Source organism: Etheostoma cragini, chromosome 20 (genome assembly GCF_013103735.1).
Source record: "Etheostoma cragini isolate CJK2018 chromosome 20, CSU_Ecrag_1.0, whole genome shotgun sequence".
Classification (NCBI taxonomy): domain Eukaryota; kingdom Metazoa; phylum Chordata; class Actinopteri; order Perciformes; family Percidae; genus Etheostoma; species Etheostoma cragini.
The window spans coordinates 20,170,807-20,186,716 of NC_048426.1; the positions used below are offsets into that span (position 1 = coordinate 20,170,807).

Consider the following 15,910-nt stretch of genomic DNA (forward strand, 5'->3'; position numbering starts at 1 on the left):
CAAAAAATTCCTCCAACAAAATGTGAGATAAATCATTGACCTTGACGATGACTAACATTTAAATATTCTAGTCTTTCTATGGTATACAAACTATTTTTCACACTGTATGAAAATAAATGAAGAGAATGGTTGAAATTGTGTGTATTTACACTCAACTGTAAGTATCATGCTACAATTTAAAAATAATATCCTCGTTTTTGTATGCCAAAAAAATAGGAAAAATCCCAATGAGGTTTGGTGTTCCCTCAGGAGCTCGGCAAGGTAATGTCTCCTCCACTTCGGTAGGTGGCAGCACATTTACATCGTCTGGTAACAACAACAGTCAGATGTGCCGAGGAAGTACTGTATGGTAACAAGCTATGAAAGGTTATTCCATAGGTGAGTGGACTACCAATTATTGCATGTTTGCAAATTCATTATTAGCATTTACCAACAAACTAAAACAGCCTGTACTATTTACTTGTTAGCAAGCTCGTGCTGTGTTGTGCATGGACTGAAGTAATGATTCCACGAGTTTACCGAAGAAAAGTAAAGCTAGCTAGTTAGCCGTAACGTTATCAGCTTCAGCCAAGCTTCAACTTCAACCTGAACAATGTCATGCTCAATCAAGCAGAGACATCCTTTGCATTAAGTTACACAAACAGCAGCTATGATGAAAAGACAAAGTATAATATTCCTCACGTGGTAAAGCGCTACCTAGCTTAGCTAAATGTTTGTTGTGAGTCATGGTGCCAATAAAAATGATGGGGTTAAAAAAACACTTCCGGTTAATCAACAAACAAAATCCAGCATTAAAAGTCAAGCTGAAGTGCTGTCAGTGTTTTACAGAACAATTCGTTTTCTTCTTAAATAAAACATCTATTGTTACATGAGCGACACAAACCGGGGCTAGAAATAAATGTAGGCTTTTACTTTGAAGGTGTATTTGGATTTTGTTGTATAGTGTTGCCTGTTGCGGACTTTATAATCCAATTAGTTTTACCTTACGAAGGTGCTCTAGCAATCAACCCAGGAAAACACTTCACATTTATCTAATTACATAACACAATTATTAGTATGAATAGTGAAATTATTGTTTTAAATGTGACGTTATGGGAAAGCAAATCTAAAATATTGATCTTGACAGTTTATTCTTGACCTTGTAAACAGAAGATGTCGAATGATTTTAGCTTATTCAGGTACTCTTAAGACTTGACTCTTTGCACTGAATGCACATTTTTAATTTCAATGAATTTAATGTTTTTGATATTGTTGATACCACAATCAGGACATATTGACTTTTATACCTCAATTTGTCACAGCGAAATCAATATTTTTAGCGTAATACTTTCTAACGTCTATGCTTTTCTAGGGACTGGGTGGAGCCAACATGCAGAGTTTGGTGGTACAGGCACTTGCCATGAGGCAGCTGGGAAGGTTGAACCCCCGCCATCTTCTGGCTGCTGGATATGGACTGGGGCAGACTGAATGGTGTCCCAGGACCATCCACACACGCCAGCTGTGGGGCTGCTCGGCTTACCCCGCCCTTGGCTGTCACAGGCCTGCTCACCGTGGCAGAGATGCTGTCAGGGGTTGGTCTGTTCATCATCTGAGGTTTAAAAGCAACAAGAAGAAAGGTGCTGCTAGGACGACACAGGCGGATGAGGAGGAAGATGAGGAGGAGGAGGAGGATAAAAAAGACCCTGAGGACAGTGATTATGAAGATATTGTGGATGAGAACCCAAATCTACCAAAGGACTATAAAGACATGGAGAAATATGTGCAGTCTTTTCGCTATGATGTCATCATGAAAGCTGGCCTGGAGTTGGCACGCAAGTAAGCCACTGCCTGTTGGCTGCTCTTAAAGATTTAAATACCATTTTTTTTCTTTATAGCTGGCTAAATGTAAAGAAACAGAGGCTAGACTGATACATTTCCAATTAGTTTTTTCAAACAAATGGCTATCAGTCAGTTTTTGTACAACATATTTGTTGTTTGTCATGGTTGTTGTTTCCCATGTTATCAGTGGCGTTCCAGTATCACAGGAATTTTTGATAAGGTTTGGGGGAATTTTGTTGGATAAACATGTTCAAATATACAGCAGGGCCTTAAAATCCCTTTCCTTTTCAAGCATGAGTACAGACTAACTGTCTTTTGTCTTCTAACAGTAAAATTGAAGATGCCTTCTATAACAACAAGCTCAGGCTAAATGGACAGAAACTCATTAAGAAAAGTAAAACGGTGAGTGATGTTTGACTACAAGCTACATATTCCTACACTAAATACTCAGTCTTTCCACTTGTGTCTTTCACCTCATTTCTCATGTTTTGTTCTTTTTTTTTTTTTTTTTTAGGTAAAAGTTGGGGACACCTTGGACCTGGTACTGTCTGAAAACCGAGACAAAAACACTGTTACTCTGATGAGAGTCATCCTCAAAAGGGTTTTTGGTGAATCCAGTAACACCGAAAAGTACAAAGTTGCCATAAGGCGCTGGAAATGTATAGAGCTTTCCAAAGATGAGGCCTTTAAACCATGAACATGAATAAGACCGTGTTGACGGCAGTACCATCTGCCAGTGAAGGCGACAATAGCTGCAGAAAACGAATGCTGTAAAATGAGTGGCGTTTGAATGGTCTCCAAAAAGTTGGATTGCGTATGTTTTTTTCCAAGCAGTGATGTTTCTGTAACAGTTTTCAGTTGTTTTATTACATTACAGGGATGGATTGGACGTTTTGAAGTGGGGTTGTATGAGGTATTTATCCATAGTGTACTACCTAGTTTGGAGAAGCGGGCAGGAGCACTGACACCGAAGCAAAGCAATGTAATGTACTGCTGTGGACAGCAAAAACATATTTAGCCTACAAAAAAGTAGTTTAGTTTTAGTCTTATATTTTCACTATTTTACCTTGCCGTCAGACAGGCTATTCTTTGGCACTGCTGCACTGCATTTTCTCACATTTCCATACATTGTTCTGCTGCTCCAAGCACTATATTATGCCGCAGATCAGCTGTTTGGATCAAACTTTCAGCGGTTTTTGGAAGACAACAAATACAAGAAAATAAAAATGAGTTGATTATGATAGCAACAACAAAAAAGCCTTTCTGTTTGGAGAGAAGAGAAAACCTTTGAGCCAGAGTATAGTATAATAGTAGATTTTGAAGAGGGAGATTGAACGGTTGAGAGAGATAGAGAGAGGGAAAGTTTGGTGGAAATGAAATCTAATACAGTATACTGACTATGGATAAGTACCTCATAAAATCCCACTTCAAAATATCCAAACTATCGCTCTAAGCAGTTGGGAGGAAGATTTTTAATGTTTACCTTTCCCCTTCACACTGAGACTCCCCCAATAAAAGGTACACGCACAAGTTGATCATGTCCCAAAAATTTGGCTGATAAAGGGCACATGGCATTTTCTTGCAAGTTTAAGTTTTCATCTGAATAATTAACTTTGTGGTATGTTTGCCTATTCCAAAGTAACTTATTTGATTTTTCACAAACTATATTATAATGGTAAGAACTAGTATTGCTTACTTGTGTTGTACAGAACTTGTTGGGGAGTGTTCAGGTGTCACTCCTCAAGGTGTCATTATCCAATAAATTCAAGTTAGATACTTCATCTGAAACAATTTAGTGCTAATGTATCAAACAGTCCAATCATAAGTCGTACTTATACTGGTGATTTTATTAGAAATAGGTTATCATGATCCATTGTCATGTTTAATTGTCTTTACAATATAAAGTTCTATAAGAAGGCTTAACATAAGCACATTGTTATTAAAACAGTGGTGGCACAATGCTACATCAGTAACTGAAATGGAAATATATCACATCCTTGTGATTGGGATTCACTTTCATCCATAGAGCAAATATGTCATCTATGCTATTAGCTACTATCATTGTTATGTTTTTTTTTAAGGCTACAACATTATAAACAAAGTATGTTAGATAAACTACAACAGTTTTTGCTTATAAATAGAAGCAGTTTTAACTATATCCAACATTAATAAGACTACATAAACTACAACATCTACTGCTGTAGTCAAAAGGTAAAATATGACTTAAGAGTATAGAAGAAAAAAAAACAGCGTGGCTTCATCCTACATAGGACAGTTTGAAAAAATGCAGTTTCAGCTTATATACTGTGCACAGTGTTTCCTCTGTTGATTTTGTAGTGGCAGCCCGCTGTGGCGAAATGTCTGCCGCCACGGTATCACAAATAGGAAAGACGCAAAATGTAGTCGCGGTTGCCTTTTAAATGATCCTGCCGACATAATGCACCCCCGGTTGGCTGCTTCTCACATTGCAATTAACGACAAGTAGAACTATTCAGAAGTTACTTGGCCCGTCCAGTTTAATTCCACATACTGTTGATGTAGTTTATTGTCAAAACGTTCAGCTCATCGCCCCGGTATCAAACATCTGGAAACATTAAAACGTTAAGTCAGTGTAATATAACATAAATTGGAAATAGTCTATAGACCTAGTCATTTGGGTTTTGGTTTCCCTATGAAGAATTTCTTGTAAAATTCATTTTACTCGTAGGTGTAAGTGCCCTACAATTCCACAACAAATACAGTTCACTCAAAACCGAGAATATGCCTTGTGTGTGAAGAGAGGTGAGTAATTACATTTGTTTGTGTTGCAGCGACTTGTCAGTTACGTTTTATACGTAAAACATTTAGCGGTGGGGGGGGGGGGGGGGGGGGGGGGGGGGGGGGTTGTTGTTCCGACAGACCTACCCCCACTGCTAAAAAAAGAAATCCTAAAGGAAACACTGTGCAATTATTTTATTTCAACAGGTGTTGCCTAACTGAAAAGCATTGTAACTAGGACACAGCGTTTGACCTCTTGGCCTTCTTAAGAATGTCACACTTCTTACGATTGGGGCGCCGGCAGCGTTCGTCGATGCTTGGCACACATTCATAGTGCCACACCTCCTCCATCTTATCCACAGGATACACTGCTTCCACGTAGTGACGAATCAGTCTGAGGCGGACAGGGTCGAGCTGCTTCTTGTTGCAGGCCCCTGAATGGTTGTACTGCAGCCGCAGGTTCTCCTGGGTGAAGAGCTCAGGGAAGAGGCGCACCAACAGGCGGGCAGCAAAGTTCCCAACAGACAGACTCTGTTGGACGATTTCCCGTACCTCGGTGTCTGAGAGCAGGTAGATGGAAGGTACAGGGAAGTCGGGTTTGGATACAGTCAGTTCATCCAGGGGAATTTTACAGAAGTCTTTGCTACTTTTCTCAGGAGGTAAAGAGGGCATATCTGGATCCTCCCTCATGCTGTCTGGATTGTGCTGGTTTAGCTGGCAAATAAAGTCCTGCTCTGACTCTTGACCGTACACTTTGCGTTGCTGCAGGTAGGATCTTCTCTGCTCTGTGTCACGTCTCCTGCATCTCTCATCAAGCTTGCTCACAAATTCCAACATCCACACTCTGTCGTTCTTGGCCTGAGAGTAGACTAACTGCACATAATGGCGGATCAGATTTACACGGACAGGGTCGAGCTGTTTTTTACCAAGAGAACCACTGCAGTTGTACTGTTTCCGTGCGTTGTCGTGGTTGAAGAGTTCAGGGAACATAAGCACCAGCAGCCGAGAAGCAAAGTTCCCAATGGACAAGCTACATTCATAGTTGCTTTTCAGCTGCCCCCTGGACAAGAGGTACTCCTGGGGAACAGTAAACTCAGGAAGAGGAATCTCCAGATTGTCAAAATCCACAGGTGTAAGCAGCGACTTTTTGGACTTGCGACTGGGCCGTTCATCATCACCCACCTCTGGAACCCTAATAATAGAAACATCCTCAGGAAGGCTGGCCAGGTCATAGCCCTCGTCGTTGATATTGTCAGGTTCACTCCCATTGCCATTACTGTGAGGACCCTCGAGTGCATCCTCCATGTGCTGAATGCACACCTGAAGCCAACTGTCCTCAGGCACATTTGGAAAATTTGCTTCCATATACCTTCTTATTATTTCCATCTTGTCAGAGTCCAGAACCAGCTGCCCCACACTACTGAAACTGCTGGAGCCTTCTGGCATTTTCCCCTCTTCAAAAACCTCCGGAAAGAGACGGTGCATAAGAAAAATAACAAAGTCCTCAGGTGAGGAGAACTCATCCAGCTCCTCTGTGGCTAGTGTATTGAAAGTAAGGTTTGACACAGTCAGGTTGCTTTGCTGGTTATCTAAAGAGATATGCTCCTCCTGGCCCTGCTCATTGATGAAACGATAGGTTTGAGGATGCTCAGTCTTTATCCCAGCACCTGTGATTGTCTGCTTCCTGAGCAGCAGAGCACTCTCCATGTCCCTCTGTGCCCAAAAGCGATTAAACAAGTCATTAATCTGGAGGAGGCATTCTTCCTGCCAGACGCTGTTGTTCTTGACCAAAGGGTAGCATACCTCAACATAGTTACGTATCAGCTGCAGATGTAGAGACTCCAGTGTTCTCTTGCTTGCCATGCATTCATGTGAGCACTCCCTGGCTTTGAACAGCTCTGGGAAGAGATGCACCAGCAGCCGACAGCCAAGCTCCCCAGCGCTGGAAGTCTGCTCCATCAGCTGATTCAATTCAGCACTTGATAGCAGATATTCAGGAGGGGGCTGGAACTCCGTCTCCATCTCAGCTGGCTTGATCTGCTTCTTTATTCGCATGACTTCAAGGGTTAACAAGTCCACTTTGCTATGCAGTTGTGTCATGCTTGAATTGAGGGTATTGAGAATGAGAAACATTTTCTCAATCAGCGGATAAAGGCTAGAGTCTGTTGACGAAGCTTGCCCTAAAGCGTCTATGCTGGGAAGGGTCTCCAATGGGCCATTTTCCTCTGAACTTTGGAGTTTGGATGAGAGGAGGCTGCTGTAGTGGAACTGACTCTCGGCACCATGACTGGCCTGCTGCTCCAAACTGGGTGTGTGCCTCTTCTCTGAGATCCTGTGGGAGATGCTGAAGAGAGGCTTTCTGTAGGAGTCTCTGGGTTTCTGGACGTAATTTCTCCGCTCTCCAGTTGTGGTGAGGCACAGAGGCTCATGTCTGCCGCTCTCGTCTATCAAGTGGCACCTCATCTAGACAGAGTGAAAACCATTCAAAACACCGATACTGTAAGAGACACCTTGATCTATACAACGAGTAGTATAACGAGGAATAGACCGATTATTGGCCCTGGACGATTATTAGTCAGTTTTCAGATTATCTGTATCTGCGTTCTATTTGCCTGATAACCGATAAAGTGCATTTATTAAAAAGTGCACTACTTTAGCTCCGCTACAGCTCTGTGTCTGTCCCTATGCTTCAGTTTACCTGAGTCTGACTTAATGTCTCCACCACAACACACTATCCCACTATCTTTTACTGTGTACTATGTTAAAAGTTTCTAATTTAATAAATAAGTGGGTTAGCTTACCTCACCAGAGACTCTGGCTCTCTTACTGCTGGAGGACTGGTTTATGTAAGGGCCTATCTCTGCAGATGGCCGTTTACCAGCCTCAGTGGCTCCAGGAGATCCTGCTCTGAGTCCTTCAGGTGGCTCACAAATACCACAGTCCTCCGATTCCTCCTTGACGTCCTGGACATGCTTGTGTTCTGCAAATATGGAGAGATTCACGTTTTCTTTGTGAAAGCATTTTTTTTCTGGTTCACATTTATAAATACACATTTAATAATGTCCACACATATTATCTGAAAATTCCGGTATTAATGGGTTCATGGTTTTTAAGCTTGATGATAAATGGTGATTATTAAGAGAAATGGGTCTAGATTTGCTATACTCCAACACCTTTTTTATTATTATTTATTTATTTTTTTTAAGTTAGCAGGAATTTCTACTGTTGCGGGTGCACACATTGCATAGGTTACCTTTCTCAAGCATTGCTTCATCTGAAACTTCTCCATGCTCAGAGGAATTCATAGCCTGGAAAAATGAATCACAACCATGTGAAATTACAATTCGTATTGCTTCAGTATTGCTTTTGAAATTTTAAAGCGTAAAATGCCCAGTTCCAGCTTCTCAATTGTGACTATTTTCTGCCTGTCTTAGTCTTCTATGATTTTAAGCTGATTACCTTTGGGATTGGGACTGTTGGCCTGACAACACAACACAACACATTTGAAGACATCCCAATGGGGGGGACTATTTGCTTACATTTTTTAGACCAAATGCTTCATTCAGAATACAATCGGTACATTATTTATTATTAAATAATTGTTAGTTGCAGTATCTATATTTTTTAAATGACTGTTAGTAATTTAAGCCTTGTTGTAATGTTAACGAAATTCGAAATCCTTGCATATAAATCCTTGCATATACTGCCTGTAAACGCCACTCTAAATGGTCATGGTTCACTCAAACGTGTGTGTGTGTGTGTGTGTGTGTGTGTGTGTTTTCATCTCTGTTTCTGTTTTTCCTGACTTGTAAAGTGTGCAGAGATTTTTTGGGGGTTATGTGCACATTTAATGAACTGAAGTTTAAGTTTCAGTAGGTGACATTTTCAGAACTCAACCAAATTCCATAAAGCAAGAAGAGGTTGGAATTATACTGAATCAAAAATGTTTTTAAAAAAAATCTACTAAAATCTAACACATACTGTAACACTTAATTTGAAGTCTACATAAGAGTGACATGACTGTCATGAACACATGAACCCTAAACCTAACCATAACTTGTCATGACAAAACCGACTGACACTTAATAAAGAAGCGTTGCCATTTACGTTTATGACTTGTTTATATTTCTGACACGTTCATGACAGTGTCATATCATTCTTATGTAGATGCCTTCAAGTGTAACCACACACATAATACATACTGTACCTGTTAAATCATAGTGTGAACACAGTTATACATTCCAAACCATTCATTTTTCGTTATCACATGAACATTAAGCTAGCTGGTTTGCTGCCGTTGTGACAGGCATGTGACCAGCTGCAGCGAAACACAGTAACTGGTATGCTGCTTAAGCTTGCGTGCTGCCACGCAGGTTAGACTGATCAAATCTGATGTATTTGCCAAGTCATTTTAATTTACAGAGAACAACTAGGTGCATTATTGCCAGGGACTCTACGGGGGATATGCCACCGTTCTCTAGTTGCCTCCTAGCTCTCCTCCAGCCTTTATTAAGCAGCTACTTCCTCATTCTTCCGCCCATGAACCCTTGAACCAAAACACACAGACAGACTAAATCAACTGTGCGAATGCAACTCTTTACAAAGCCCCGTCACAAACTTATCATTTTAACAACAACACGGGGTTCCGGGGACTATCAAATGCACGGCGTTGCTCTGGTAGTGCAACATTTTGTTTGTGAATTTTAATGACGCGGCTATGTTTGCGTTGACGACTCCCCCCCCTTCCTGCTGACTCTTGTTAAATTAACGTTAAACGAACGTGACCGGCGGTTTGAGCTCACCTTTACGAGTCCATGCAATCATTTAGGACGGTTAACGATGTGTTGGACATGTCTGCGCAATGTCACTGTAGTACATTTGCAGATAAATGTTGTTCTTGTTGTTGATTATAGCTTTCTCGCTCGGCTCCTGGGCTTTCTCGCGTGACGTGACGGGGCGCGCGCCTGCTGTATCACTTCCGCACAGCTGTGAGAGAGGGGTGGAAAAAATAAACCAAAATGCACAAAAGTTATTAAACCGTCTAAATGTAACCACGTTGCCCCTAAACTGATATTATTACATGTGAAACACGGTGCCGTACTGTGTTTATTTACAGCTGTCATTATGTTGAGCCTCACGTGAGGCCTGGGTCAGCTAGGCCCTTTACCTACACTGGGATGACTTCTTAGCTTAGCTGCATAAGCATCTTTTGCTCCCAGTACTCATAAAAAGGCCAAACCCATTTATCTAATTTCCCAGAAATGTATTGGCCTGTTAATGTGTAGACTTTATATAAAAGCAGTGATGGAAAGTTATAGTGCATGGTTACTTAAGTAGAATCTGAGGTTTGTTTGAGTGGCTACCAAACTTAACTTGCCTAGTCTGATGTATTTGTACTTTACCCAAGTATTTGTGATATACTGGTACTTTACACCTCTACTTCACTAAGGAACTATTTTTACTCCACTCACCTTTATCTGACAGCTACAGGTAATTTGCAGATTAAGTTTTTAAATGTAGGCCTATAATATATTCGGCATATGCAATTTGAGGAATTGTTATACAGTAAATTAAACCACCCACATTATATAAAAAAGCTAGAAGTACCTCCTTAACCCAGCTCTTCCTTGGCCAACTTAAACAATAAAATATAATAGTTATCTAATACATAATAGTTATCTAATATACGTGGATAATATATATATATATATATATATATATACTGTATATAACTGACAGTGGCCATTTTTACTAAATCGTGTATACTTTTCTGTTTTCATACTTTTATTATTACATTTTAATACTTGGGTGCTTTGAGGACAATACTTTTCTTGTATAAGAGTACTTTTACAGAGCTTTACTTTCACTTTTAGTTAAGTAAATGATGTGAATACTCTTGTGTAAGATGTAGATGACTGGATATTTCATTCCGTTAGTAACTCATCTTTTAAAATATGGTATATTGTAAATAGTCTCTATTGGTGTATCTATCCATTTTGCGGCAGTTATTGGTGCTGAGTACTGCAGCAAAGCAACCCTCTGTTTAACATTGTGGTGGTTATGCCAGTGACACCTGGACCAATATAAATTAGTAATACGTTTTTTAAAAAGTTAGTTAAGGCTTGTCACTAAAAGTTGTTATTGGACGTCAGCACATGTGCAAAGCAGGAGTATTGCAAACACACACACACACACACACACACACACACACACACACACACACACACACACACACACACACACAAACACACCCACAAAATCATAACTAAATATTTATGTTTCCAAAAGGTATTGGGGTTATTAACACAAGAGTTTGTTAATATTTATTTGTAGACATTTAGATGTCACAGTCCCATAAGTAACTGCCTTAGTTTTATAAAGTCTCTAATCATTAAAGTGGTTTAGTAAAGAAAATACAGAAGTAGGTAGGAGTGATAGCTCGTACGCCAGGCACACAATCTCTGTTCACTTGAACTTATTATGTGGGCAACATCGCCCTCAAGTGGAAAGAGACTGCAACAATAACAGAACATGGTCTGATCACACCTGTCTGCTGCTGTAAACGTGGAGTTTCTGGCCTGTACGTAAACCAGGAGCATATCAACAGTTTAAATGGCACAGAGTCCAAATACAGATACCAGACCAGGCAGCAGAAATTACTAGGATGATTTTGTTGTTAAGCACTCGGCAGCAGCTCCCAAACAACACAATATTCCTACATTATAATTTACAGGGGTGTCGGACTGGGGGGAAAAGGGGCACTGAGTACCCAGGGCCCTCATGTGAGGACGGCCAAAAAAGATGCTAGAATGCATAACTGTGGATGCGGTGAGGGGGCCATAGAAAATGTCTTTCTACAGGATCCAGAATTTTGTGCTATCTCCCTGATAATTTATATTTCTTAATGCAAATATACATTTTTGCCTTGAACATTTTACATTGTGTTGTTGATTGTCTCCTTGAAATATACCCGAGGAATGATTTTACAGATGTCCGAATGATGCTCCATGCAACTATTTATTAATTGAGGTGTTGATCTGTAAATGCTACACCAGAAACAATTACTGATTTATTTTGTTGTACTTCAGGCTGACATGATTGTAAGACCTATTTAAAGTCATACTTTACTCTTCTTTCGACAGCTTTGTAAAAAACCTTCCTTAGTGCTAAAAACAGGCCTGTTCAGTGAATAGACAACCAACAGCGCTACACCCGTCTGCATGCACCACAGTGGTGAGCTGTTAGGGATGTTAGGGATTTTGGCTGTTTATCCACTCCGGCAACAACTATCCTCAAATTACAGCTGACAGTCTGCGCTTCCATAAACACAGTATCATATGACACAAAGTTTAAAGATGATGGAGTCAAAACTGTATAAAACTGTATAAAAATGCATTGCTGTGAAGTATGTTAACTTGGAGCTGGTGGCAGCTGGAAGCAACTCAGTGAAATGATGAATAAGAGAATGCAATCATATGGAGCTATACCATATAGTAGGGGGTCATTTTAATTTGCCATTAAGCAGAGCTGGTTACATGAGTTGGTAAACTGGCATTCTCTGGTAAACAGAGATTTTTTAGCAAGTAAGAGATGAACAGAAGACCTCCCATTGCCATAATTCTATCTTAATCATTGAGCATTTCATGCACACACTAGTACCCAATGTTCTGTCCCCAGGCACAAGTATGTCGACACAGAGATGATATAACAAGACAATGTGTGGCTGGTGTGGTTCTCATTATTCGACTAATGAGCTGTTTGCATGGCACTCTGATCTGTCAGCCAATGAAGCGAGCAGGGCCCTGTACAGGGGGAAGCGCGGCCCAGGGTCAGCCAGGCGACGGCTTGCAACGAGGGGCCGGCGTGCAGCATTTAACACCGGGAAGAGCTCGTTAAAGTGTCATTTTTGGCCAATATGCTTGTCTGTGTCGAGGAGGCCAATCAGCCATGCTGTTCCCATCGCAGGAGATTTTCATCCATCACCGTCAGCTTTATGATGATATTAGCAGGTGTTTACGGATAGGCCATTCAGAAGAAGACAAATGGAGGTTCTATTATCACTCCACAGTCAGATTCACTCCACCATTTTACATACTGGCTTAGTCCTAACGTGGTAACAGGGGCTGCATGGGCCATCATGCCCTAGGTAGACAGGAAAACACCATGGCCAAACACTAGCTTATCAACACTGACAGATAATCACACTCATGGTCTATATATGAGGCTCTGACCTTTCTGTCTCTGTGGTAATTTGATGTTCATACATAAGTGTGGAAACAAAAAGTAGCAGTGCAAAGCTTATCAGCCCACTTCAAACCATAAAACCCACAAACAAATGGGATTGCTTTGAATCATTTTAGACGTGAATATATTTTTTATTTATTTAAACACAATCATTTTTCTTTTTAAATTGAGTTTTTTGGCAACAATTGATGACATTATGACTGTTTCAAGATCATTTCTCCCCTTGGCAAAACTAAAGAAAGTTTGTTTTACTGCTGTTCTTATCAGCAAAGGTACCCACTCGGCTTCACAAGTGGTTTGGAGCTGCTTTTTCATTTGGCCAACACCCGCTAAATCAAGCAGCAAGTGCAGAAAAATGCAGGGTAAATCTACATGAAAATAAATAAATTTAACATTTAGCGGTGTTAAGATTATAAAGCAAGCACTGTCATGTCATACAAAGTTCAAAACCTACAAAGATGTATTTTTATGCCTTTTAGATTGAAATGTTTACTTGTGCACCACCATGGAATAAAGACTTTCTAAAGCATGTATGTGTAGTAACTAATGGTTTTAAAATGGGTTGGTAAATATTACAAAGGCTTTATGAAGTAAGTCTTTTTTCCAACATGGCAACACAAAAGTTGTACTTATCTATAAAACATTTTACAATGACGTATTAAACATATACGTTGTTTAATGAATCTTTTGAAAAGGGTTCTTTATTACAAACTGGTACCATTTTAAGACTATGTCAAGACATTTTGAATGGCAAGAGTTGTTAGTGCTTTTTTAGCCAACCTGATCAAAATAATGTTATCGATCGATTACAGCAGAACGTTGCAGAATTCCTCAAGGGTATAAATGCTGTTTCACAGCCTTTATGTTAACCTGGCAAGAATAAACTGCTGAGTAGAAACCAGTAGAACACAGAATATCACCACAAAATAATACAGTGTTGAATGTTTGGTATTACCTGAACCTAATTTACAATTTTCTTTGCAAGTTTCAAGAACACTGCATCTTTTCTGTCCAACTCCCTGGCTGACAGTCGTCCTGTCCCCAGCATCCACAGCTATGTTTGCATGTGTGAGTGTGTAATGGAATCTGTGCTGCTGACCAACTCTCTCCACTGGACCCTGCTGTAATTACACCACTCATCGTCTGGGCCGGGCACACTAGGGCCGCTGTTACCCACGTTTTGCATGTAAACTTATAGTCCTGCCAACTCTTGCTTTCATGATACCCACGACTTTCAAACTGGAAACTGTAAGCAAACACAGAGTCAGGTTTCTGCTGTGCAGGATATAAAACTAACAAAGCTTTCTCCTTCCTCAGTCTGCTCTTTATTTGGGCTTCGCAGGAGATCAAATCAAAAAGATGAATGCTTGCACTAGCAATGTTGTCAGGGAAGAGAAAGGGCTACACTTTCTGCTCTACATTAAATATTTAACTTGAAGAACTGCGTTTTTCTTTTAGAATCGAAAACATAACAAAAAACCCGCAACACATCAAATCCTCTTCTACAGAGCCCGGTTGATTTCTACTGGGAGAGCCTATGCAACAGTTTATTGCTTAGACCAGACCTCATCTCTTGAAAAAAGTTCTGTTTAGTAACTATATTTGTCATTCTGGCAGGGACCCAGCCTCATTCCTTGTTTGGTCGTTTTAACTTTCCATGTAACTTTCCTCATGTCTCCTCTCAGTGAGGATAAATATTTCATGAAGAGCCGGAGGCTTTCCCTGGCACATGCTGTACCTCGCTGTACCCAGGAAGCCCAAGCCGCGGAAACCAAAACAGTAGAGGAAGTGGACAGACATCCCAGCACCAGACAGGAGCCTGTTTTTCAAATAATTTATTCCACATCATCTTTGCACTTCAGCTCTTCATCCACCCTTCCCCCTAATCCAACACTCTGTTTCTTCCACATCCACTTTTAATCCAAAAACAAATGTTCTGGCCCATGATTTCAAATAGTTTACTAATGAAGATATTTATCAGATAATTATGATTGACATATAAACAAAGACTTTAAAAAAATACTCCCATTGTATAGCAACAGGAAATTAAATTATTTTACCTAACAAGCTAACATTTTAATAATCACTGTTTTACAGAGATAACCTAAATGTGCTTTACATGGTGCAAATTGAATGTAAGTTTTTACATGAGGCACAGGAGTGGCACCTCCCCCCCAAATATAATTATTTCAATCCGACAATTGTGATTTCCATAGGAGGAGTACTGTCACTTGGCTGCTTGTTCCGCCTGTTTTCCCAGACCTAGTCACATGACCAATTAATGTTTCCATGACAAATATCCAATATTCTGATAGCATGGAACCAGCAAGGGAATTACTTAAAAAAAAGACTGAGCCCATAGTAAATGTGTATTGTATTCGGATATACAACTCGTTTAAAATGAAAACAAGTCAAATTAATAATGAATGTGTTGTATTATTTAGCAGAATAGCATTGTTGTTCTATACTATCCAAAATGTTTCTAAGCAGATTTTCTATGCTGTATGCCACCCCCCATAAAAAATCCTGGAATCGCCCCTGGACGGCAGGGGTAGCACAGCGCCTAGCAGCGCTCTTCCCACAGGAAATCAATGGAACGGCCAGCCCAGAGCAGCTTTGCTGCCTATTATGTGCAGTCGGCTTTAGTTCAGTCAAATACTTAAACATTACTTGCCGTTCTATCTCATGATAATTGCTTGCACCAACCAATTTCATGCAATGTCCTAATGTTCTCTAGAACTAAACAGAATCCTCTTTGTTAGCAAGGTACCCTCAGTCCTCTTATTTTCCCTGGCTGTCTCCTGCTCTGTCCTTCAGGTGTGGCCTGGATGTGACAGACAGCTGCCAGCGGTGGCCTGGTTTCACACCTTGGCTGCCCCCACCCCCCCACCTCCACAGACAGAAGGCTGGGAAACCACAGGCCACCAGGCTGGCGCCAGCCTGTACGGCTTAGAGCAGGGCAGCCGGCCCAATCAATACCTCTGCATTTCCTGTCCATTTGCTCAGGTCTCTTCATTAATAATTACTGCTTGGCGGAGCTTCAATGCGCTCGCTGGCTTGGCCAAGGGGAGAGACTGTGTGACCTTTCCCC

At 40.6% G+C, this 15,910-nt stretch overlaps 2 protein-coding genes across 3 annotated transcripts; one reads left to right on the top strand and one right to left on the bottom strand.

Moving 5' to 3' along the window:
* Nucleotides 1–298: 298 nt before the first annotated feature.
* mtres1 (mitochondrial transcription rescue factor 1) lies at nucleotides 299–4,291 on the top strand. Its single transcript, XM_034858509.1, is given in 5 exon segments — nucleotides 299–378; nucleotides 1,352–1,361; nucleotides 1,363–1,815; nucleotides 2,148–2,220; nucleotides 2,333–4,291. Coding segments are annotated over 5 exon segments (738 nt in total). The 5' UTR covers nucleotides 299–359; the 3' UTR covers nucleotides 2,516–4,291.
* Nucleotides 3,837–9,570, bottom strand: bend3 (BEN domain containing 3). 2 transcript variants are annotated; one of them, XM_034858507.1, is made up of 5 exons: nucleotides 9,378–9,570; nucleotides 7,829–7,883; nucleotides 7,377–7,555; nucleotides 4,765–7,038; nucleotides 3,837–4,129 (listed from the first exon to the last, which is right to left on the bottom strand). In XM_034858507.1, exons 2-4 carry the CDS (start codon nucleotides 7,878–7,880, stop codon nucleotides 4,810–4,812), a joined length of 2,460 nt encoding a protein of 819 aa, XP_034714398.1. In that variant the 5' UTR covers nucleotides 7,881–7,883; nucleotides 9,378–9,570; the 3' UTR covers nucleotides 3,837–4,129; nucleotides 4,765–4,809. The 2 variants fall into 2 exon arrangements, with proteins under 2 accessions (XP_034714398.1, XP_034714399.1); XM_034858508.1 differs by lacking the exons at nucleotides 7,829–7,883; nucleotides 9,378–9,570 and having other exon boundaries at nucleotides 7,382–7,499.
* Nucleotides 9,571–15,910: the final 6,340 nt, after the last annotated feature.

Bases quoted from the DNA above. Each gene is read 5' to 3' on its own strand.
- bend3 (XM_034858507.1), bottom strand. From the start codon at position 7,880: ATGAATTCCTCTGAGCATGGAGAAGTTTCAGATGAAGCAATGCTTGAG. The intron at 7,556-7,828 runs GTAACCTATGCA...CCATATTTGCAG, and splicing joins TGAAGCAATGCTTGAGAAAG to AACACAAGCATGTCCAGGAC. The intron at 7,039-7,376 runs GTAAGCTAACCC...CACTCTGTCTAG, and splicing joins GAGCCAGAGTCTCTGGTGAG to ATGAGGTGCCACTTGATAGA.